The following is a 24556-nucleotide window of genomic DNA, read 5'->3' as shown; positions in this document are numbered from 1 at the left end:
AGAACGGCTTTTTAAAAGCCTCTTTTATGGAGCTAAAATCTTAAGTTACATATTATCAGTTTTTGTTTTAGTAAGTGACCCTTTTTAGAAAAGGATTTCATTATATGATTTCATTCAACTCGATTGTTTGGATTGAATCGATAGTAGGTAGGTTATTTTGTAATTCATCTAATTTTCTTGCCAGTGATGCTTAGAAAAAAAAACTGTACTATGTGGAAACAAACCACAATGCAAACGAGAATTCATTTTCGAAATAACCGTTAAGAAAATTTGTCGAAATTTCGTTGCTATTATGCACACAAACTACAACACTAAATGTTAGAAAAAGATAAAAAAAAAACAAACTGTTAGAATTTTCTCGATAGAAGCTTTAGTTGTGTAGAAAATCAAAAACTTAACGTTTAATCGGTAGCCCAACAACAAAAATCTCGTTGAATATAAATGAAATTGGGCTTTTGTCTTCATTACAAACCTGTAAACGTGAGAAGGATGCGAAAATGTTTGTGTTTAGAAAAAAAAAGATTCTTGTTGTATGTTTTGTTTGAATTTATTTCGAAGAAAATTGCGTCAGGAAGTACAAATAAATGTTAAGATAATCATATAGTGTTTTTTGTGTTGTGTTTTTATTTCTTTATTTCCTGAAACTGACAACCGATGGTGTGAGTGAATGAATGCCGAAGGATTGATCACAACGCGTTTATTTTCTTTTCTTACTAGAAGGTGGGTTCTAATCCTGGTTGATTAGGGATATTACGTGGAACTTTTGAAATATCTAACGTCTCATCCAAGTCAGTGGGGTACTTAAAATTCATTTGAGAGATTTGCCTGATCTGCTCTATGATTAACTTATTCCTATTCATACATTTGTTCATTAGGGTGGCAGGGAAAAGAGTCTAGTCGAAAAAAACCTACACAAAATTTCAGCTCAATCGGACTTGACAAAAACACCTAAGGAAATCAGGACCATTATTGATTTGTTGAAAATATTTCTCTCAAATAGTTAACTTAAAGAAAAAATCCGCTTGAACTGGCTCTGTATATTTTTTTCAGGTTCTAAAATTGAAGTTATCTTAGCATTATTTTTTCTTTTATAGGGAAATCCCTGTCGTTACAATTTCCCAAAAATGTTTTGAGTAGAGTTTTACGTCCTCTTCTGCATTTGCAAAATCTTCTTTACGAAGAAAATTCAAACGGCACACATAGGGGTAAATTATGATTAAAAAAATTATCGACATTATTGCGCCAGACCTTAATGTAATGTATGCCGAACATAAAACTTGCTCTACAAGAGGTTGAAAATGAGCTTTCATCCAAAAATTGATTAAATTACCTAGCAGTGAAATAAAAAAGAATATTAAACTTTACATGTTAGAGCAATTTTGTCTTTAGTTCGTAAAAAAAGAAGAAATTTTGATCCAAACGTCAACATTGTAAAGTAGTCAACCTTCATGTAAGAGAAGCGACGTCTGAAACACAAAATTCCAATCGATACAAAAAATGCTGTCAAAATTGATTCCAATCTATCCTAGTTTTTGTCGTAGAGCTTTTAGCTTTCTTATTGGAAGCTCAACCAAGGAAAGTATTGTGACTGCTGTTGTAAGTAAAAAAAATTATATGAATTTATGATCTGGAGCACTTTTTATCACTGCTATGCTGTATGGTGTTCGTAGTTGGAAAACTATCTGATTAACTAAATTCAAGTCATTCATACCGTTTATCGCGTTCATCGGGCATCAAATTCAATATTGTGGTGTTGGATTCACTGAGCGTTCACTTAAGAGCTTGAATATTGAGCCAGAAAACAGTGCTGAGGATTGTAGAGGCTTACACTGTTTTCGTGGAACATAGTTTCTGCTGTTTGTCCATAGATGGTTGGAGTAGCAAGTGTTAGTTGTTGGTGTCGAAAACGTCACAAACCAAGCTGTGGCATATTGTAAACAAATGGAAAATGTTGTGCCAAATAAAAAGGACAAAAAGTGCCAAATAATCGCATTCAGCATGAATTGCCTAAGCGGTCACTTCTTATATTCGAAGCAAGTTGTTTCTGCATTTTGCATCAATTCTCTTCGAGAAATTCCTCGCTTATGACGATTATTTATTACACCACTTAAAATTTTTGACGCAAACTATATATTTATCCTTGTCCCATCTTCGGTTATGACATTTTGGATATGTCGAAACCCACCAACACTGCCTGTTGGAGCCACCTTTGAAAAACAGCGAGAATTGTGTTGAATATCTAAGAATTTTTTTATCCCACTGCCAAGTGATTGAATCAACATTACTGACAGCTTATTTTGAAGCACCTGTAAACTTGGTATTAGTTCCTGAAGAAGTTGTGTATAAAGGTCAACTAGGAGAACAAGAAACATTTCTTGTTACTGTTGATGGAATTGGAGGAATGAATACCAGTGCAATGGACAAGCGTAAAGAACTGAGGTTATGGATGATTTCCACCAAAAGGTCAATCCAACTTGGAATGTTCGAATGTGTCGCATTGAAATTCAATGCGATATTCACTGCATATGAGGTCTTTTTCTACGAAGTGACGAAATTAAAGTTATCATCTATAAGCAGAAAAAATACAAACTGAGTATTTAAGTTCAACATGTTTACCTTGGTTTTTGGGGCAACAACTTACATGAAAAAAGCAGCAAAAAGCAGTCGAGCGATATCAAAATACATCTGCTGTGTTGGTTTGAGGGAGAATTTTCACAAAAGGGAAATTTCTATCGCTGTTTACTCGATGGAAAAAGTTTGGGTTTTCCAACAATATTCCGCGAACACTTAACTATATTTTATTATAACTTCTCGACCAACTATAAATATGAAGATTTCGACTATTTATATAATAGATTATCTGATTGATAGTTTGCATTTAACGACACATATAATAGACTCAACTATAGGTGTTTGATTGATTTTAAACATTCAACTATAAATATGATTGATGTAGTGCATTTATTAATAAATATAGTAAATTCAACTATACTGGTACAGGACAATCTTTTTTCATCAGAAAAAGGTGTAGGCTTAAAGCGGCACGTTATCCAAACAAACGGGAAAATTGTGCCCGAAACCTAGTCGAAACGTTAAAAAATGTAAATAAAGGGAAAAATTGTTTTTTGAAATCGCATGGCGATATTCGTTGATACAGGGTGGTCTCAGAACCGGGAAAACCGGGAATTGAAAATCGTATCGGAAACCGGAAAATCCCGGGAATTCAGATTCGAAACTGGAAAAAATACACAAGGAAGTCAAAATCAATTTTTGATTTCGTGATCAGGGACTCAACCCGAAATTCGGAATTCAGAATTGTAATTTAATTCGCCATGTCAGAATTCAACAAAACTACTCTGATTTCTCTTCAATTACCTCTAAATTGAAAGAAACTAACAATTTTGTCCGAAACTTAGAGTTTAAAACTGTCTTTAAAAGTTAAATCAAAATTCAACAAGTTACCTTAAATTTTTCTCATGTACCGCATTCCATTACAATGATCATAAGAAAACAAGTAAATCAAAGCTAAATTTCAATTCAGAACTTGGAAATTTAATAAAATTTTTTATTATTTTTTGTCAGTGATGGTGTTCAATTAAAAAGCTAAACACTGAACAATGAAACCATTTAAAATCAGGGTTGCTAGCGAACCGGGAAAACCGGGAAAAACTTTGGAATTTCATCACGTCACCGGGAAACCGGGAAAAACCGGGAATTTCGGCACCTCACCGGGAAAATTGACATGTTTGAAATTTGTTTACGGAGTTTCAAAAATATTTTAAAAATTATTTCAAAATTTGGGAGTATTTTTTTAAAAGTCTCGATATAGAATTATCTCATAAACGCTTATTTTCGTTCATTAGTAAACAATCGAATTTAGAATCACTTTTTTAACAACTCCTCAACTTGTTATGAGTTATCTCATTTTTTTCGCTCTCCGCAAGTGTGCTACACTTACAAGCATAACTCAAATGTTATAAATTTAACTATCTCGCGGTATTGTTTTGATTTTTTGGTTGAAATAGATTTACTGGTTGTTAAACATAAAACATGATTTTTCTATGGAAACATTCGTCCAAAATTATATAGAAATCGCATTTCTAGGTTCATGCCTGAAATATTGTACCTCAAGTAACTTTTGATCGCATGGATAGAACTTTTCAAAAACTTCAGACATGTTTCAACAATTACTCTGCAAAATTCCAATAAAAAAGTTGCGTAGTTTTTCAGATATTGCAGTTTGAATGGTAAAAGTCCAAAAAAGTCCGATTTTCGTAGAATTACTGTATCTCAGGCCACACAAACTCCAGAAAGCTCAAATTTTGTGATATAATAGTGTGATAAATGATCGATCAGACGTAGAAAATTTGATCAAAAAATATCCTCAGAGTAAAAAGTTATGGAAGTTCAAAATCGAAATGATAGTGTGCGTGCTTCCAATTTCTATACAGTTATGAACGGTACTGTAGATGTTCCCAATATGGTGTCATATGGTGGTGCAATATAAATTTTCACTTACAGTTTTTTTAAACATTCTTTGAATATGCAACAGAACATTAATTTTAGTGCTTATGTTTTAAAAAGTGATTTTAGGAGCATTTTTATATCTTGGCATCACACAGTAAAAGGACGAAGCATAACATCGCAAGTGTTAAGTTTTGAATTCATTCTACGTTAAGCTGTTGCTTAAAGTTTCCGAAATCTAAGGTCTTAACCCTGATAAAAATAATATCCTACACTCAAACAATTAAAGCTTAGCCATATCTTATACACGATTGCTCGCATGAGCTTTCATTACGTCGTATGAAAAAAATGTAAACAAAGAGTAGTCGCAACTTCTTCCATTTAGAATATTTGTAGCCTGGACAACATATTCTATATGTAAAAAACAAATTTTAAAGTTTTTTTGATAACTTTTTCAACAGTTTTCTATGAATTCTTCAGATGTTTCAAACGACGTAATGAAAGCTCAGGCGAGATTTCTATATTATCACGAACCTTTTGTTCAAATGACTATTACTAAAGTTATTCATTGTTGATTACTGTTAAACATTTTTTTCAAAAACATGTCTTCGAATTTGTACAAAAAAATATAACTGCATTTGGAAAATAATGATTTTATAGTATGTTTCGATGTCTTGTTAACACATTTCTATACAAATTATACTTTTTTGTAGAACTTTATAAAAAATCTTGAAAAATTATATTGGCTGTAAGTACTACATTATAGTTTGAAGATCAATTAATCGGACTTATATTTGCAAAATGGATTAAATTGCGGAGCAAAACAACGAGTAGATGCCCCGTTCGTTAGATTTATTAAAACAATCATGAAAACCTGTCAATCGATACGAAAAGACTACGTGTGTTTGCCATGATTTCTTACCAGTTTACTAGTTTTGGGATACATTTATTAGAAATTTGAAGCCCTGTACATTGATTTCTTTGTCCCATTTCTAGTTGGTTTTGTATGGGAGTCCCCTTTCCATAAGATGTGGCATTCTCGAAACTAAAATACAAACCATCTCTGGCCCGAAAAACCCTCGGATACCAAATTTCCCTTCATTTCAACAGTCCTTTTATACGTGATGTTGTTACAAAGAAAACGCCTCCATTTTTATATATAAGACGAGTATAATAAATATCGAGAAGATCATAATTTATAACCGGGAAAAAACCTGGGAAAAACCGGGAAAAACTTTGGAATTTCAAAACGAAAAATCGCTAGCAACCCTGTAAAATAAATGTAGAAATCGTTTTTACGTACGGCGATGTGTCTTTTTTGTAGCTTCCAAACAACAAACAGGAAACTTTCTGTCATCAAAGGAACTGTTTGTGAAAAATATTCATCAGAGGGTCTGGAACACTTTTTTTAAACTGAACTTTCCAAATTCACTTTTTTTTTAAATTAGTTGTCTTTATTTATACTCAACATTCCAAATAACAATTTTTAAAGCTTGAGTATGTTACGATTTCTTCAAAAATAACGAAAATTTCTAATTAATTCCTAGCCTGATCCGTGGTCAAAATAAGAAGAAAATCAATAGATTTACAGTGAAATGAGAGTGTGTTTCTGTACATTCAAAGCAATGGTTTAAATCTTAATAGTGCTAGATTATTCAACCATCAATTCCAAGATTTTTTCCAATCTCTTCAAAAAGTTACTTTTTGCTTCTCCGGAAGGTTTTACACAAAAAAAAAGTAAAATATTTAATACTTGGTTCAAAAATCGTAAACTTTTAGGAATTTTAATACTTTTTTTAAAGCAAATATTTAGATAAGAATAACCACTGCTAAAATATAGAATTAATTTATTGGGAAAAAAACTTCAGCTGGGGTCTCAAAATTATAAAAAGTTCAAAAATTTACAAGTTCTCGGTAATTTATTTGTCATTTTATAATGTTTGAACCAAAAGATGAAGTTCATATGACTTTGTTTTTTTTTTCAAAAATATGTGTATTTTATCGAAATTCACAAGTTTGCTGAAGACATGAATACAAAATTTTGGATGCTTTAGAAATTTGGACTAAATAAGGTGTCAATTCTTTCGAAGAATTTATTTTGAGACTACTTATTGAAATTTTCGTAAAAATGTACCTTTGGAAAGTCTTATTGACCATTAACGTGAACCCAACTGACCACGATTCCATGTCTTCAAGCTAGTTGCAGACATCATCAAGAAAGAAAAAAATAGATGAAAATATTAAAAACTGGATCTTGCTCATACAATTACTAAAATATCAAATACCTAATTTTTTTTCCATAAGCTCCCAATGAGAAAAATATTTTCTGTTATGTTCAATGTTCGTGTTTTGATCAAATTTGTGAATTTGACGTTGAGGTTTTTATTATGTTAATCTTTAGAAATTTACAATCAAGAGCAGAAGTAAAACAATGACTGAGCTAACAGATACACATAATTGAATGTAGCGATTCAAACTAAGCAACTGTCAAAACTATCCATCTTTTTAAAGTAATTCTGCCAGTTCACCTTTTTTGTATTAGCTATTTTGTTAATTAAAAAAAATATTTTTCGTTTACTAGTGGAACTTAGTTTAAAATGATAAGTAGTGCTTTCAAAAGTATAAACATCAGAAACATCAACAAACAGAAACTAGAGACTAAAATATTATTTTAAAAAACTTTCAAACCACCGGATGAGAATTTTTTTTGTAAAACTGTCTTTTAATAATTAATTTTCATTAAAAAAAATTTCATTTATGGAGTAAGTATATCATGAAAATTTTTATTATTTTATCATACTTCCTTCGAATAAGATGAAGGTAAGAAAAATTCCATATGAAAAATATTTTATTTTAATGTTCAGTTTTGGTGTAAAAATTCCGAAAATGTTTCACATTGCGAACAAAATACGAGAATTCTCGTTTCGTTGGTGCTCCACTTGGAAGCATAACTCGATTGTTAAAAATTCGATAATGAAACTATACTCTACAAAATAGAATACAACATTTTAAGCAACTCAAAAAAGCTAAATTTATAGAATTTGGTCCAAAGATTCCTGAAATACAGCATGCCAAATTTCGGGTTTTTTGGGCTAAGATTTCATCGCGGTCCTTAACGTCCTACAAACAAAAATAAAATTATTATTGCATTAGAATTGAACTTTTGAGTACCTTTGAATTTGACACTTTGTTTGCCCACTGTTCAACTAAGTTTTTGCATTGATCCGTTAAATTAGTTTTTAGTTAAGCTTGATTCTGCAGAAACCTAATAAATATGTCTTCCTGAGAACCTCACTTAATAATATATGTTGAGAGAATTACAATATTATGTTGAACAAATAACTGTATCTTTTTCACTTATTTGATATCCACATATTTTAAGATATTGAAAAATTAAGAAATTTAATGATATATAATGAAAAACGATTCTTTAAATTTCTTAATTTTATCCTATCTTTAAATACGACATGCTGTCAAACAATCCACAGAACTGTTAATTGTAGACTATGGAACTCGTTGCCAATATTTTGTTCAACTTTTGAAATTAGAATTCAAAATTGAGCATTTGATTTCCAAATTCTGCAATAAGAACTTCAAACGATGCAAAAACAATGTGCGTTTAATGGTTTAAAAAAACTCCTTCAACAAATTTTTATAATTTTTTTAATGTATTGACTTCGTTAAACGACACACTGGTAAACAGTTTATATGTGTAACATATTAAAAATGATAGAATTTCAAATCTGAAATTTTTTTGTTTCCTATCACGGCCATAATGAAGACTGACTGGTTGAAAAATCCTGTTTTATACACATTTTTTGATATAAACTTCCTTTTAAAATATTTTAAGGGCAGGTCAAGGCTAACCGTTTGTCCACAGTTCACTACGGAATCGGCCACAGATTATTGTCCACAGTTCTTCGGATCTTAAAACTGCTGCACCCAAACGGAAGTGGGAATTCAAGGAAAAACACCTTTTCACTTTCCGAACACTTTATTGTGTAATAGAACACCCTTGTAAATTACTTTTCCCTTTACAAGACCTTTGAAGCGACTTTTAAAGAAAAAATAAACTTTTTTAGGGAGGTTGAAAAACGAGGTATAACTTCTGCTCTTTATTGCTATCAAGAGAACACTAACTGCCTATTTGAATAAAAGCTACGAAGAAGCTGATCAAGCAATAGTTGGAGTAACTCATGAGACCATTCTGTATAAAAATTAAAACATCGAGTCCTAACAATATGTTATGCATTTCTTATAGTATCATTACCTCAGCTTTTTCGTACACATAACAATTTGTGTGAGATGTTTTCTTAATTAATTTTAGAAAATGTGATCGAAGCCATAAAATAGAATCGAGTTCCTCTGAATATTCAATTATATGAGTGTGATAAAGCAGCAACATCAATTAAATTTGTTGAAAATTTTGATATATTTTGACGAAATTAGACAACCATAGTCTTGAACAAACCATGAAAACCGGGACCGAGAAAACAGAGAATTTCTAAACAAAAAAATTTTGGCCACCCTGGTGATATTTAAACTTTCGGTGGTACCTGAAAAGGTACTCTACTTTGCGGACACCTATACCTGAGATTCATTATGAAATGCATAAGTTGTTTTATAGAAACAGTAGTTTCCTATGCAGAAAATCAGGTTGTATCACGAGCGGTATTAAAATCCTGAAAAATTTGAACTCAAGTACTTATTTTGTAATTTCACTCATTATTTATAAATGATATTTGAATCGATTCCAAAGTAAAATAAAAACTGGTTTCAGTTATATGAAATAAACAAAGTATATCATTTTCACGTTGCCACCCTGTAATATGTACTACCGAAATATTGGTTTGGGTTTTATTGATTTGCTTGCTAAATTTCCCGGCATTGCTCGGGTTCGCTAAAAATTTCTCTAAATCGAAGTATTTTATTTATACAGGGTTGCTAGCGAACCGGGAACACCGGGAAAAACTTTGGAATTTCATCGCGTCACCGGGAAACCGGGAAAAAACCGGGAATTTCGGCACCTCACCGGGAAAATTGTCATATTTGAATTTTTTTCACGGAATTTCAAAAATATTTTCAAAATAATTTCTAAATTTAAGAGTTATTTTTGACAGTCTCAATATAGATGTATATCATAAACGCTTATTTTCTTTCATTAGTAAACAAACGAAGTTTGATCGTATTTTTAACTAATTACGGAGCAAATGCGATTCTCCGCGTTTGCTACACTAAGAAGCAAAAATCAAATATTATGAAATTATTAATGAAACTATTATCGACAAAAATAAACACAAAACTGACGTCGATAAGTAAGAGTCCAAAGGACAAAACTTTTAATTTATCGTTTAAAGAGGTTTCTAACTTAACCAGATTATATTTATAGAGTCAGCAACATATAAAAACATTAAAGTGATTTTGAAATGCAACTTTTCAATGTGTATATGATTAAAATCAACTGATTTATAAGAAACCATTTGATGCATCAGTTCGAAGTTTTCTCGAGTGAGTTTCAATATGGAACTATGGATATTTGCTCTTTGATAACCAAATATTCTTTTGGTACCGAAACTTCAAAAATCCTGGTATTTTATCTTATTTCCTTGGTCTAGTCAGGAAAAGGACTCTAGCTTATAGTGGTTTTACACAGTCACTTGAAGAGGTTTTGTGCTTTAAAAAGCTTGGGATTTCGTATTTTCTCTCACTTATAGACGTTTCTCGTTTAGCCAGGTTCGACTGTATCAGTTTTGTTAAAATAAATTTATGCAAAGAGCAAATAATTTGACAGCCTAAGACGTTTTCAAGCAGAGTTACACCTTTTTCTTTACCTAAAAAAAATTTTTTTTCAATGTTGTTGTTGTGCATTTCGTTTAAATTGGCCTGAAGAACGAAGCATTTTATCGCAAGTGTTTAGTTTTTAATGCTTCCTTCGTTAAACTTTTGCTTAAAGTTTCCTATGTATTATGTAAAAATTATACTGAAAAAAGCTCCTGTCAAAATCCATCTTTAATCCAAGGTCTTTACCCTTATACAAAATGATAGCTTATACTCAAACGATTAAAGTTCAGACCTGTGTTATATGCGATTTTCTATATTTTCACGAATATTTAGTTCAAATGACTAGAGCACTTTTAAAGTTACTCATTGTTTTTTTTTGTATTGGAACGAAAAACTTTTCTAAAACATGTCTTAGTATGTTTACAAAAAAAATATAACTGCATTCAGAAAATAACTAAATATTTCCTGCAACCTGATGATTTTGAGTTCTGTTAGACAAATCCCCATTCAAGTTGATAAGCTGATTTGAAAATATGTTTCGATGTATTTTTTTTACATATTTCTATACAAACTAAACAACTTTTTTCTATAATTCTATTAAAATTCTAGAAAATTTCACAGTTACTAAAAAGTACATACATACCTTCTACATTATAGTTTCAAGATCAATTTAACTGGACTTATTTTTGCAAAATTGTTGAAATTGTGGAGCGAAACCACGAATAGTTGTCATTTTTGTTATATTCGTTTCAAAAAATCATGAAAACCTGTCAATTTGATGCGAAAAGAGGCTAACATGTTTTGAGATACAATTGTTAGAAATGTGAGGCCCTATACATTGTTTTTTTATTATTCACCATGATTTTTATATTTAGAAACGAGTATAATAAACGGGCAAATCATCATTTACAACCGGGAAAAAATCGGGGAAAAACCGGGAAAAACTTTGGAATTTCAAAACGAAAAATCGCCAGCAACCCTGTTTATAGTAGTATAAAAAGTATAATTTTTTGAATAAAAACTAGAAATGCCTCTATGATTAATTGTATTCTTTTCGCAGGAGGGAGGAAAAAGAGCGATGGGGGTTCAACACAAACTCTTTTTTTTTTTTAAATTCAAGTATTTATCAAGTAAATGAAACCAACTTTGCCATGGGAGGGTATTTTGGGTTAGACTTTGTATTTTATCTTTCTATTGCTGTTTGAAACTCAATTTGCCGTTTTCATTTTAAAAAAGTTCCATCTGAATGATGTTGATATTTTATTCAACATGATGTTCTAGGAAAACCAAATTTCAATGTTTTTTCAAAATAATTATCAATTTCCAAAGATGTAGCAAAGCACACCGGGTTAGCTAGTTCAAACAATCATACGTACGATGTCCAACTCCTCTTTTTATTCTAGGTAATTTGCTACAATGTATGGAGAAAAATTTATGCTAAAATGTTCTGTAGGTATTTTCTAACACTTATTTGTCCGCTCTCTGAATCGTGTTACTCAATGAAGCATCCATATCACTAGTTTCATGCTATCGAGTATGTCCTTTCAACAATCATAAATCAGAAAGAAAGTCTTACAGATGATGTTGTTTTGAAAATCGGTCCAGAACAGTTTTAAGTAAATAAAAAAACATAACTGACTTATCATAAATTTCTATTTTTCTACATTCTTTCTCTGATGCTGCTCGGAAATGATGCCCCACATCTAACAATCTACTTATCCAACTCGTTCGCCACATCTCGCTGAACTAACTGACACCCAACTAACGCTACTAACACCTCAGTAAACTCCCCGGAAAGTCTGGTCCGCTACCGGCTCCTATCGGAACCGGAAATCGTAACCCTAGTCAGCACCAATGGAGTAGTATCCGGTGCTACCGGTTCCGATCGATGTTCGTCCCCATCGGAATCTTCACTGCAGCTTGAGGACCAGGACCTCCATCATCATCATCATCACGACGACGACGACGAAGCTCATCGACACTCTCGAAACTTTCACAAAACCACTTCCTGCCACCAGTGTTGCCATCATAACAGCACTAGCTCCCCGGGTCGGATTCCGAGAAGAAGCGGGGAACGGGATTCCGGCTGTCCGACGACTGATTCCTCGATTGGGGCAGCATCTGAGAGCGGGCCCAAGATGACGGCCAATCGGAACAGCAGCAGCTGTAAAAGCTCCAATAGTAGCTGCAGCAGTAGCAGCCAGAGTAATTTCCGGGACAGGATATAGGGCGGCTGTCGGCTGTCAATCTTGGGAAAAGACTTAACATTTTTCACTTTTGGGATAGGGGGGATAGGGCAGTGGGATTCGGTAGAATTCGGAATCCAATAATTAGCATGCAAAGTTCAATATTTGTTTCAAATTTACCAACCAAAAAAAGGAAGGAGGAAAAACTGATTTGGAATTTTAAGCAGATTTTATTTTATTGCAAGAAAACGGAACGAACTTATGTAGATAGCAGTAGTGTTTGCATCATTTTAAGAATCAAAATTTTGAAGAAGACTGGAACTAATGGAAATTGTTTGATAAAAAAGAGCTTTCTACCTGATTAATATAGTGCAATAAATTCTTGTCTTTATTCCATTTTTTAATGACTTTTTGAGTTATTTTGCTTTGTGCATATTAATCATAAAATAAGTTATTGTTAAATTCTTTGAAAAGTTCATCTTTTTTTTAAATGTGCTTCAAAAAGATAAACGTGTAGCATCATTCTGGCTTCTTTACAATTATTATTTAAGGATTTCAAATTTCCTTGAAGCATATGTCGAAAAATGCAGAAACGTCGGAAAAATGTGACATTTCGACACTGAAAACAGTATCGAAGAGTTCTACTTTTCGGCACTGAATTCATTGTCGAAAGCATATTCTACAACCTACTTGATCATAAATTTTGAGTCGTTGGCATGGTCGTTCGCATGTTGTTATTTCTTCATTATTAAATTTTGCTACTTATTAATAACTCGGTTTTTTCATCACTTGACGTTTTTATTACACACGGTAAGCCTCGTGGGATAAATTTTCGAATCGTGCTGAAAAACCCACTTTTTGCAACTTGAAACATAAATAACTATTTATTTTGAGTTTTATTTTTGAAACTGATATTGATGAAAAACTGTTCATCAGTAACTCTTCTATCTATTAATTTCATTGTTTGGCCTTCATTTCAAATAACGCATTTCCTACGGAAGCTATCAATCTGGATCACTTCTACACTGTGCCACAAAAACTTGGAAAAAAATAATCATGCTGTTATGAATAAGAAAACGTCCGATTTATCACGCCAAACTAAGAAAAAAAACATTCATCTAAACTGCAGTATAAATTTTGCTTTTGAACACGAGCTAGCTACAATAGAAACAAACGGAAATCTACCATACGAGAACAAGCAATTTTTTGCATTTCCAATATCTTTTTAGAGAACGGTGATAATATTTATATAAACCATTGCAAAACGAAAATCGAACCTTGAATACAAATGAAATTAGTAGGAACATTTTCCAAAGAATTAGTAGAAAAATATTCAAAAGAAATATCAACGTTGATCATCTACTTTTTTGTTTTCTCTTAAGCTGTCCATGCACATCGCAATCTTTTTGTTTGTTTCCAAAACTGAAACAATTCCACTCAGAATAGAAACCCATATTGGTTGGCCTTTGAAAAAAATCGAAATTTTTCGGAGTGACAAAGATCGGAAACTTCTGAGGGACAACACCTCGAAGGTCTTAAACTCTCTGTCACCCCAAAAATTACGAGGTAGAGTTTTATAACCCCACTAGAAAACCTTTATAAATATTATATAACGATAAAATGTGATTAACCAAACGAAATACAAATTTGTGTTTTTGCTCGATCTGTGACAAACAAATTAAAGTAGATTAGGCGGCTGTAGAGAGAAACAAAACAAAAACAAAACATCCAACACTTTTGAGAGGATAGAACAATAAACAATAAACGTAAGGGATCGAAAAGGATGAAGAAAGATTGTAGACGATAAGCGAAAGTCGAAATGACGATACAAATTAAAGAAAAAACCAAACACTAATAGAATTTACAATCGAAAGTGAAAAGCGTAAAAGCGCGGAAAGGAAACCAATAGAGCCAGCAAACAAATCTGTAATCTGTAGTAGTTGTACGTACGTTTAGAGTTGAACGTGTACCCGATATATGAAAAACAAACAAAAATACCGGAAAAAAAAATTATTGAACCACAAACCAAATGTGAAACAATATCTTCGAGGAACAAAAACCAACAAAAAAAGAACAAGGCGGAAGAAATACATGGTCAAAGTTTGAACTGACTGGTGTCCTCATTTCACTTTGGTTGATTTTTTTTTTGAGTTCAATAGCTTTTTTCAATGTTTTTCGAAGGTAAGTATGTTTATTTAATCATTTAGAACTCTTCTATTTGGCTGAGTCATATATATGTACATAAAAATTTAAAATTTCGGCTACTTAGCTTTCCGATTTCTAATTACTAATTCAATTTATAAATTTCCCGACATTTCAATTTCTCGAATTTCCTATTTTCCGACATCTTCATTTTCCGACAACTCGACTTCTTGATTTTAAGTGTTCTCGATTTATCAACTTCTCGACTTTTCTACTTATTTCCGTTTCAGGTTTTCGGTTATTCCATTTTTGAACTTTTGCATTCTTTGACTTGTTGATTTTCAACCATCTCGACTTATTCACGTTTAAATTCACCATTTCTTTACCTCTCGATTTTTCTACATGTTATCTGATCGAAATCTTAATTTCTTGGCCCTTGAATTCTCGATTCAACCTCCAGCCTTTTGGGCCCTTAAGTTTTTCTGTTTCTCGGCTGCTTGACTTCTCTCGCTCTACGATTTTCTTCATGCAAACATACCGGCTGCTTGATCCTTCATTCTTGAAAACATGTTGAATAAGAATAATCGCGGGCGAGAACAATCACAAAAATAACTGAGTAGAGCACAAGAGCAAAAATGAGATAATTGAGAGGCAGGGTTGGACGGCTCTCTCCAAACAACAACGAGCACAGTGAAAACAACACTGTTTTCATTTGGCTTCCGAGTGCATTCAGTGATGTCAACCTTCCAGATTTTGTCTGTATCTTCCAGACTTTTTAAACTTCTGCCCGACATTTTTTTCGGTTTTACAGACTTCCAGACTTTTGCCATATCTCCCTGATAATTCCAGACTTTTGGATCATGGCATAAATTGTTCCAAGAAACTACGAAAATTCATTATGTTTATGATATAATATGATAGAAAATGATAAGAAATCATGAATAATAAACTCAGAAGTGTTTAAAAGCTATTAAAAATGGCAATCACTTCGAAGATGTATGTTAAATTGAGAGTCAGACAGAACACGTACCGTAAACTGGGGGAACTTTGATCACTTTTTTCATTCATTTTTGAATATTGGAATACATTGGTGGTAATAATTGAATGCTTGTTACAAAACCAGATTTCGAGTTTCGGGGTGACTTTGATCACTGTGGTTTTTAAGTACCGCAACATCTTCAAAAATTTTGTTATGGTGCCAATAAGCACACAAAGCATAAACATTAATAACAGTAATTTCTGTTAGGACTATACTCAGTTTTTCAACGTTTTTTTTTTTTCAAAAACATTTATAGTCTCTAGATGGACCATGTTGCTGCATACATCTAGGGGTAAAAATTATAAACATTTCTCAATTTTTTTTGGCCTAAAACACAAATAAAATTTTACCTTCATGCAATTCCCTAGGTCCTCGCACTGTTCTCATGTATTTTTTTTTTCTTCAAATTGAACCATTTGATAGGGTTTTAGCCATTTTCACTATACGGGGTTTCTCATGGAAATACACCGTTTTTTCCAATATAAAAACATTATCACCAAATGACCTTAAAAATAACACTTAAACGAAACCAAAACAAAGAAAAAAGTTTAACTTTCACATTAAACAACCCATATGCTCCAAAATGCTTGAATTTGATCAGGAGAGATGTTTGTTTGTGAGCCTTTGAAAAACCAGATATTTTAAGTTTTTTAAATTACATTATTAGGAATATCAAAAATCTTCTAATGAAAACCAAATTTAACTTATTCCTGACTAAATTTATAGGCTTTCAAACGTAGTAAACAGTTTTCAGATATTTTAACTTTTTGCTTAGATCATGATGATTATCTGCAAAAATTTCATGTTGATCAAAGTTAGCCCGATGATCAAAGTACACCCAGTTTACGGTAACTGATAATGACAGTAACAAACCATTCGAGGTTATCTGCATCATTAAGATCTGGCGTAGCCACGCTCATTTCGGTAGTTTTACTAGTCGGGCCCAGAAAAAATCTCAGAGCAAGAAGAGAGGGAGAACTCTAGGATTTGAAACGCAGGTCATTTTATTGTCAAATTTTGATTATAATTTTGTCATATAGATTTTTTTTCATTTGTCATAGTTTTGCAATTTTTGTGATTTTTTTCTCGTATTTCCCAGTAAGCGCGTCCTCTCAAAAATCGACAGAGCATGCAAAAAAATGAGAGTTGAGTCACCGAACTTAGCACAAAACGGTTAATTTCGGCGACACTCCAAGAACGCAAAAATTCTCATTCGGTTTGTCCTGCCGAGCAGGGGTGCCAGGTGGTTTCGTCAAAAATCAGGACAACGCGAAGTTAAAAATCAGGATTTTTCAGGACACCTCTTGATTCATGAAAATAATAAGAATTTCTGCTTAGATTGCATAAATAAAGGCGCAGCAGCTTGTTGGCTGGCCGGTAGTTCATATGAAAAAAACACCATTTAAATATCATCTGAACTGAGGATTACCATCTGTTAAATGGGTTTAACTATTTTATAACCTAATTATTCAATTTTTTCATTCTTTAACTACAAATTCGATCATATTTCAGAAGTTTTCATGAAAATCAGGACAAATCAGGACAATTTAGGCACAAATTTAAAAAAAATCAGGACAACTCGAAAGTTTTTAAAAAATCAGGACGGTCTGTCGAAAATCAGGACAAATCCTGATAAATCAGGACACCTGGCACCTCTGCTGCCGAGATACCTAGTAGAGGCAACGAATACGAATGCGTACATGCGAAATCAGTTTGAATCGTACTCTCGTACGGTGTGGTCGCATTTATCTCCGTGTTTTTTTTTATATGCGTGCTTTCAATCGTAGCAGTCGACTTCGCAGGCTAGCAAACACGCGTCTCGAAGAGAAACATACAAACACGATTCGGGTTGTTTTCGTGTGTTTCTCTGGAGGGCGTGTCTTAGATTATTTCGTGTCACTCACCCAAGGCACGCGTATGGTGTGTTCCTCTCTGCCGATTAGATGATGCAAAATCGCAAGAGAGATCGATAAGATCCCTATGTCGATTTGAGTTACCTCTCTGCCGATTCATGTTTACTGGGGTGTGGCTAAACTGAGCGGCTATAACCCGGTAAGCGCGTCCTCTCAAAAATCGACAGAGCATGCAAAACATTGAGAGTTGAGTCACCGAACTTAGAAAAAAACGGTTAATTTCGACGACGGAGTAAAAGAGCGTCACCCGATTTTTGATGTGACGGGGCCTCCCAGAAGATACACCCGTCACACGAATATGGGTTCCATGGCGACGAACGTGTTTAACGTCTCTCAGCGCTGCCTATGTGCCTGATTTTTCAGGATTTGCTTGATTTTTGGAGGCCCAACCTGATAAGCCTCCGATTTACCCTGATTTTTTTGGAAATAAGAATGTGGTGCAAAATGTGTAGTGCATTAAAGACATTAGCGGAGACATTAATGAAGATTGATGACCAAAAAAAAGGCCTTAACTTCGACCGAAATTTCCGTTAAACCATTCTACCCAAGAGCGCCCTATCGTTTGAATCATACACACACTTCACAGGGTGGCCACAGAACCGGGAAAACCGGGAAAACCGGGAAAAAACCGGGAATTGAAAATCGAACCGGGAAAACCGGGAAAAAACCTGGAATTTAGTCCCAAAACCGGGAAATTGACAAAAGAAAACCGAAATTCAGTTTTGGTTCGAAGATCAAGGATTCAACCCAAAACAAAATTCAGAATTATAATTGAAATTTCCAAGACAGAATTGAACAGTTCAAAAAATGTGTAAGAGGAATATCATAAGTTTTTAAATTTATTAACTACTCTGATTTCTCTTCAATTACCCCTCTAAATTGAAAAAAAAAATCACAAATTTTACCGAAACCTACAGTTTAAAACTGCCTCGAAGAACGAGATGAGAAATGGAAAAGTCTCCTAAATTTTTTTCACGTATCGCATATCATGATAAATGTTTTTTTCGAGAGTTAAACACAAGTCAATCATTTTTACGCACGGCACGGTGTTTTTAGTAGTTAAATAATAATAAATTTGACATTGCTGAGTTATTTCCTTTCAAAATCACTATTTGAAAAAAATACCAACAATTTTTTTAAATTGTACTTTCAAAATTAACATTTTTCCATAACTGGTCATAATTTATCCAGAAAATTTCGAATAACACTTTTTAAAGCTTAGATGAGGCTTGAGATGCCTTTGAAGATTTGCAAAAATCGTGACAAAAATTGAAATAAAATAATCATATGAAATTTAAGTAACAGTGTTAAGAACTTATACGAGCTTTTTTATGAGGTAGTGTTTATGTCGGTAGAAGACACTAAGTAAATTCTTTAAAATGTTAAAATATACATATTTGTGATGGTACAAGGCAACAGAGGTGCAAAGCATCGCATCATTTTGCATGCAGCGTTCGACTTTTTCCCGACCAGATCAAACTAACTTTATCTTCGGAAGCGTCGGCTTGCGAACATAGCACGCCGACTTTTGATTGCAAATGAACGCATCGCAACGACGCTGTGGCACGATTGGTTCAAATGACTGCATCTCTTAAGTTCATTCCGATGCTTTGCGAACAGTTCGCCTACTGATTTTAAGGCGACGTCAACCGAAGGATCCGTTCGTTTGAATTCATCGGGGATAAGTTCAAACAACCTTATCGAGATAGGGTCGTTTGAACGTTCAATTGAATGTTCACTTTTGAACGTTCAATTGAATGTTCGTCTGATGCGTTCGGCAGCCTAAGGCAAGACGCCGAGCCGTGTTTGGATGGGATGGATTATTGATATGGTGCATTGCTTGCGTGTGATGTTCGGTCGTCGCTCGACGATAGAGGGTGTCGGGTGTCTTGTAGCGCGCGGACGACTTGGTAAAGAGAATAAGGCGCAGCTACAGTTTCATTTAACGGTGCAATTTTACTGAATAAAATGCCCGAATAGCAAAGACCATGGTAATAATATATCGTAACAATGATTTTGAATTTAACACTAAACTTCATAGTGATTTCAAAATATTTATCAACCGGTTTAAATTTTGAAAATACCATGATTTTTAAAGTTACCGTGAAGTATATCATTAATTCAAAATATTTCAAAGTTGCAAATATTTCAAAAACACGAACATCGTACGGTATCACATTGAAATTCTTGTGATTTTTATTGTACCAGTGTTCTTCATGGTTGAATGATAATCCGAACCACGCGAAAATTGGTAATTTTTTGCTTTTTTACACATTTACATTTTTTCGTGTAATGAAAATTTTGGCGCTCTAAAAACGTCACTTTCTCTCGGAGGAAGTTAACTTAAATTTAAATTTTCGCGGTCGGAATCAGTGAATCCGGACCAAGTCGAAATCAAGCTGATCGGAATCTGAACAGAAAATAATGGCTTTAAATTCGGTGATCTTGGTAAATAATTTTATTATTTATTCATTTATATGTAGGCTAACTAAACCGAAATTTTTTTTATTCTAGAAGCTGACGGAAATTCAAAGTTCCCCATGGCCAACTTTAGATGTGGGCCGTATACAATGGCTGCGACGTGGACAAGATAGACGTCCGAGGCAAACCGATATCAAACGGATTTGTGGTCTGGTACTTCATGATGTGCAGGAATCCAGCCTTGTCCCAGGATCGGGCAGAAGATGCGGTACAAGAGCCGCCAATGTTACAGTTTAGAAGCTCCGTAGTGCAGATGGTGTTTTATAGCTTCTGGAAAGTGATGATTTTTTTTTAAACAAGACGAAAAATTTGAATAAAAATTGAAGCAAACAAATGAAACCTGTTTATTTCATTCAATAGTAAATATGAATTTAGAAGAAAAAATAACTGAAAACAATAATTTTTACCATGGAATTTCACGGTCCTGGAATTATGATAAATTGTGAATTAAAATTGATGTTCAAGATTATTGAACGATTGAAATTCAAGGGAAAACAATGAACTCCACAGTTTCTTTGAAAAAAGCGGAAGCTGTAATAACCGTTAACTTTATCGTTTTGAGTTTCCAAATGTATGGGAAAAAGTCGATTTTTTCATTGTTAAGTTGCTTAACAACCCCCTTTTTTCATGGTAAATTTTGCTAAAACCATAAATTTCACTGTCCAAAACTATGAATTTGACAGTTTATTCAAGGTTTTATGTACCATGATTCGCATAGTTTCAACTATAAAATTCATGGTTGCGTGAAAATGAAATTCATGGTCTTTTCACAATGTTTTTCTATTCGGGTGCAAACCGCCCAACTACGGTCCGCCCAACTGAAATCTGAATCTCAAATCTGAATCTGAAATCTGAATCTGGAATCTAAATCTAAAATCTGAAATCTGAATCTGAAATCTGAATCTAAAATCTGAATCTGAAATCTGAATCTGAAATCTGAATCTGAAATCTGAATCTGAAATCTGAATCTGAAATCTGAATCTGAAATCTGAATCTGAAATCTGAATCTGAAATCTGAATCTGGAATCTAAATCTAAAATCTGAAATCTGAATCTGAAATCTGAATCTAAAATCTGAATCTGAAATCTGAATCTGAAATCTGAATCTGAAATCTGAATCTGAAATCTGAATCTGAAATCTGAATCTGAAATCTGAATCTGAAATCTGAATCTGAAATCTGAATCTGAAATCTGAATCTGAAATCTGAATCTGAAATCTGAATCTGAAATCTGAATCTGAAATCTGAATCTGAAATCTGAATCTGAAATCTGAATCTGGAATCTAAATCTAAAATCTGAAATCTGAATCTGATATCTGAAAATTTGAATTAAATTTCGCGGGTCTTGACGGTTTGCTTCAGTTCTGAACCTAACATGGAATGAAAAAGAATAAAAAATCTCTTACAAGCCTTACAAGCCCAACCGTAGTTGGGCGGTTTGCATTTTATTCAGTAAAATTGCACCGTTAAATGAAACTGTAGCTGCGCCTCATTCTCTTTACCAAGTCGTCCGCGCGCTACAAGACACCCGACACCCTCTATCGTCGAGCGACGACCGAACATCACACGCAAGCAATGCACCATATCAATAATCCATCCCATCCAAACACGGCTCGGCGTCTTGCCTTAGGCTGCCGAACGCATCAGACGAACATTCAATTGAACGTTCAAAAGTGAACATTCAATTGAACGTTCAAACGACCCTATCTCGATAAGGTTGTTTGAACTTATCCCCGATGAATTCAAACGAACGGATCCTTCGGTTGACGTCGCCTTAAAATCAGTAGGCGAACTGTTCGCAAAGCATCGGAATGAACTTAAGAGATGCAGTCATTTGAACCAATCGTGCCACAGCGTCGTTGCGATGCGTTCATTTTTTCCAACCACAAGTTAGGTGTCGTAGCTGATCTTAACCTTTTCAAGAAATAATCAGCTTGCGACTTTTTCTCGACGACGTTTGCGCTGAACGTTCATTTGCACCTCTGCAAGGCAACTTATTTACGTTTTTCGGTTTGAAGAGTGTTTGAGAGATTTTGACTGATTTGAGGGCGACATATCCAAATATGCAGTTTGGTGTATTTTCTACTGTAGTCTAGTTTTTGAAATTCAAGGGTTAATTTTTTGAAATTTTTTATCAACATTTTAGAACATTTCTTAAATACTTAAATCGAAGGTTTCGAATCAATGATCAACTTTTTCGAATACCGCGAGTAGTTTAAACTTCAGAGAAAACTGAGGCATCTTTTAAGTTTATTCATCACAGTATGCTAAAATATGAGAATTAAAAGATATTTTGGATTTTTTTTTAAATTAAATTAAATCAAATTTTTTTTTCAAAGCATAAGTCAAAAAATTCGCAGTCTCCAACAAAGTTGATAATGAAATTTGAATCTTTGATACCAAATGCTCATAAATGTTGTTCAATGATGTCAAAAAAAGTTATATTTTTTCTATTGTATTTTTAACACTTCAGGATGCTTTTCGAGAATTATTTCTTTGAAACTACAAATGCTAGAAAATATATTAATCCTCTATCAAATGAAGGATAACAGATAGATTTCAAATCAGATTTTGTCTTTTTTAAAGAGGGTTGTCGATTTATTAGTTATCAATGATTGATTTAGCTCAAAACTTAGTAGAACCCAATATCACTAGATTTGATAGAATCTGACAAATAGTTCGAACTCACGACGGCAAAATCAATTTTGAGAACAATGTTTTGGCATTTTATAACTAAGCTTATAGTAAAAAAAAATTTACACTGATAAGTCTCTTTGATTTAAAAACCTTTTTCTTACACTTTCCAAATTGGTTTTTGCATAAATCTTTTTTGCATGTGTTAGCAAAAACTTGTAAGATTTTTCTCTCTGATACAGAGGATGTTTTGCAATTAAACACTACAAAATATGTTATAACTTTATTATCAACCGGAACAGTTAGGGCTAGGTGGGGTAATTATGAACAAAATTTCTTCATTTGGCACACTCACAGCCACCATATGTTTATTTCTTATCATAAATTCTGAAAACCTGCCAATATTGAATGTTTCCGTGCTCTTCATCATTCTGTAGAGCAACTTTTTTTTCTTGGTCGCATCCCACGGCCTTAAGACGTCTGTTCATAATTACCCCGTCTGTTCATATTTACCCCCCTGTCTAGGGGGTAATTATGAACACGGATTACGGACTTGGTATAAATTTTTTGAAAAGTGACTGTATTCATACGTTTCATTTACCCATAGTAAGTAGTGTATGGTGATTTTTTACTTTAAAAATTATGTTCATAATTACCCCAAAACCTGTTCATAATTACCCCGAACGCTGTTCATATTTACCCCAAGACTTGTCCTATATGATTTATATGGTGTCAGAAAATCTCAATTTAACACCAAATAATGAGAATAATTAGCAGTAATAATAAGAAAATAGGTTTTTTTTTATAAAATTAAATTCAATTCATGCATAAAACTTATAAAATAAACAAATGTAATCAAAATTTAGAGTTAAAACGACGCAAAAAAATAGCTTTTAAATTTTTTGTTGCATCTTTTACGTTTTGGTTGGTTTATTTTTCTTTCGTTTCTTTATGTCGTTGCAGATCATTTTTATTTGATAGGACCTCTCCATACGTGTGAAATTTTAGGCGAGTTAAACTACTCGATAGTTTTCACATCCGTTTTAAATGTCCTGCGCAGCAAACATCAAGTTTTTACCTAAATGTCGTAGGTTAGGCTTTTCACGTACGTGCGAGATATTATGAAATTGAAGCATATACATATACAGAAAATTCTATTTTTTTTTTTTTTGAAAGATGGTTGTTTCACAAAAACACTCATTAAAACCTTCTTGGATCAGTGAATAGTCATATTTTGCAAGGCTTATCAATTCCATATGATCGACTATTTTGAAAAATATTTACACTAATAAATTTTGTAATCACATGTACGAAATTTCACATTAGTAGCTCTATTTTCTCCAAACAAAATTATTACTGCAGAAGTTTTCATCACCAAACTGAAAGAGAATATCTTCAATCAAAAGATTTTCATTTTGTACTAAATTTTTAAAAATGTATTCCAACAAATAAAGATTGAAAAAAGTAATTAAGTGTAAAAATAAGACTGCAAGAAAATAGATTTTGGACCTTTGTTATCCGAATGTAACTCATAAACAATTATTCTTTGCTGTAATTCTAATGCTCTCAATAGCAGCACGTTGTCCAAACATACAAGAAAATTTATCTTTTAATCTTTGTTTTGTGGACTTATTCATCTTTTAAATTTATCATGGTTTTTCATATATTTTACTGTTGACCAAAGAGATTAAAGGTTTATAATAATGATAAATTTCATGCGGCAATGAATAAAAACTCGTGCAGCAAACCTTTTGTTAAAAAATGGTGAATTTTATTTTTAGTAAAATTGAAAATTTCTTCAAGTGTAATTTATAACCTTGTTATTTATCAATACAAAAAAAAAACTGGTTTTAGAAGGACGTAAAACCTTTATTCGGTGTTAGAAAACTATTCCTGGGATACAGGTTTTCGGTTTCGG

At 33.0% G+C, this 24556-nt stretch overlaps 1 protein-coding gene across 2 annotated transcripts in view; it reads left to right on the top strand.

Moving 5' to 3' along the window:
• Positions 1-14538, top strand: part of LOC129744846 (phosphatidylinositol 3,4,5-trisphosphate 3-phosphatase and dual-specificity protein phosphatase PTEN) — a 231443-nt gene extending 216905 nt beyond the window's left edge. For both annotated transcript variants that reach the window (XM_055737584.1, XM_055737583.1), the window contains one exon: positions 12028-14538. In XM_055737584.1, the coding sequence (XP_055593559.1) occupies positions 12028-12473 (446 nt within the window). In that variant the 3' untranslated portion in view covers positions 12474-14538. The remainder of the gene's footprint in view (positions 1-12027) is intronic.
• Positions 14539-24556: the final 10018 nt, after the last annotated feature.

Source organism: Uranotaenia lowii, chromosome 2 (assembly GCF_029784155.1).
Source record: "Uranotaenia lowii strain MFRU-FL chromosome 2, ASM2978415v1, whole genome shotgun sequence".
In the NCBI taxonomy this organism is placed as follows: Eukaryota; Metazoa; Arthropoda; class Insecta; order Diptera; family Culicidae; genus Uranotaenia; species Uranotaenia lowii.
The sequence above is the reverse complement of the archived record's forward strand: the minus strand, read 5'-3'. Positions and strand labels throughout refer to the sequence as shown.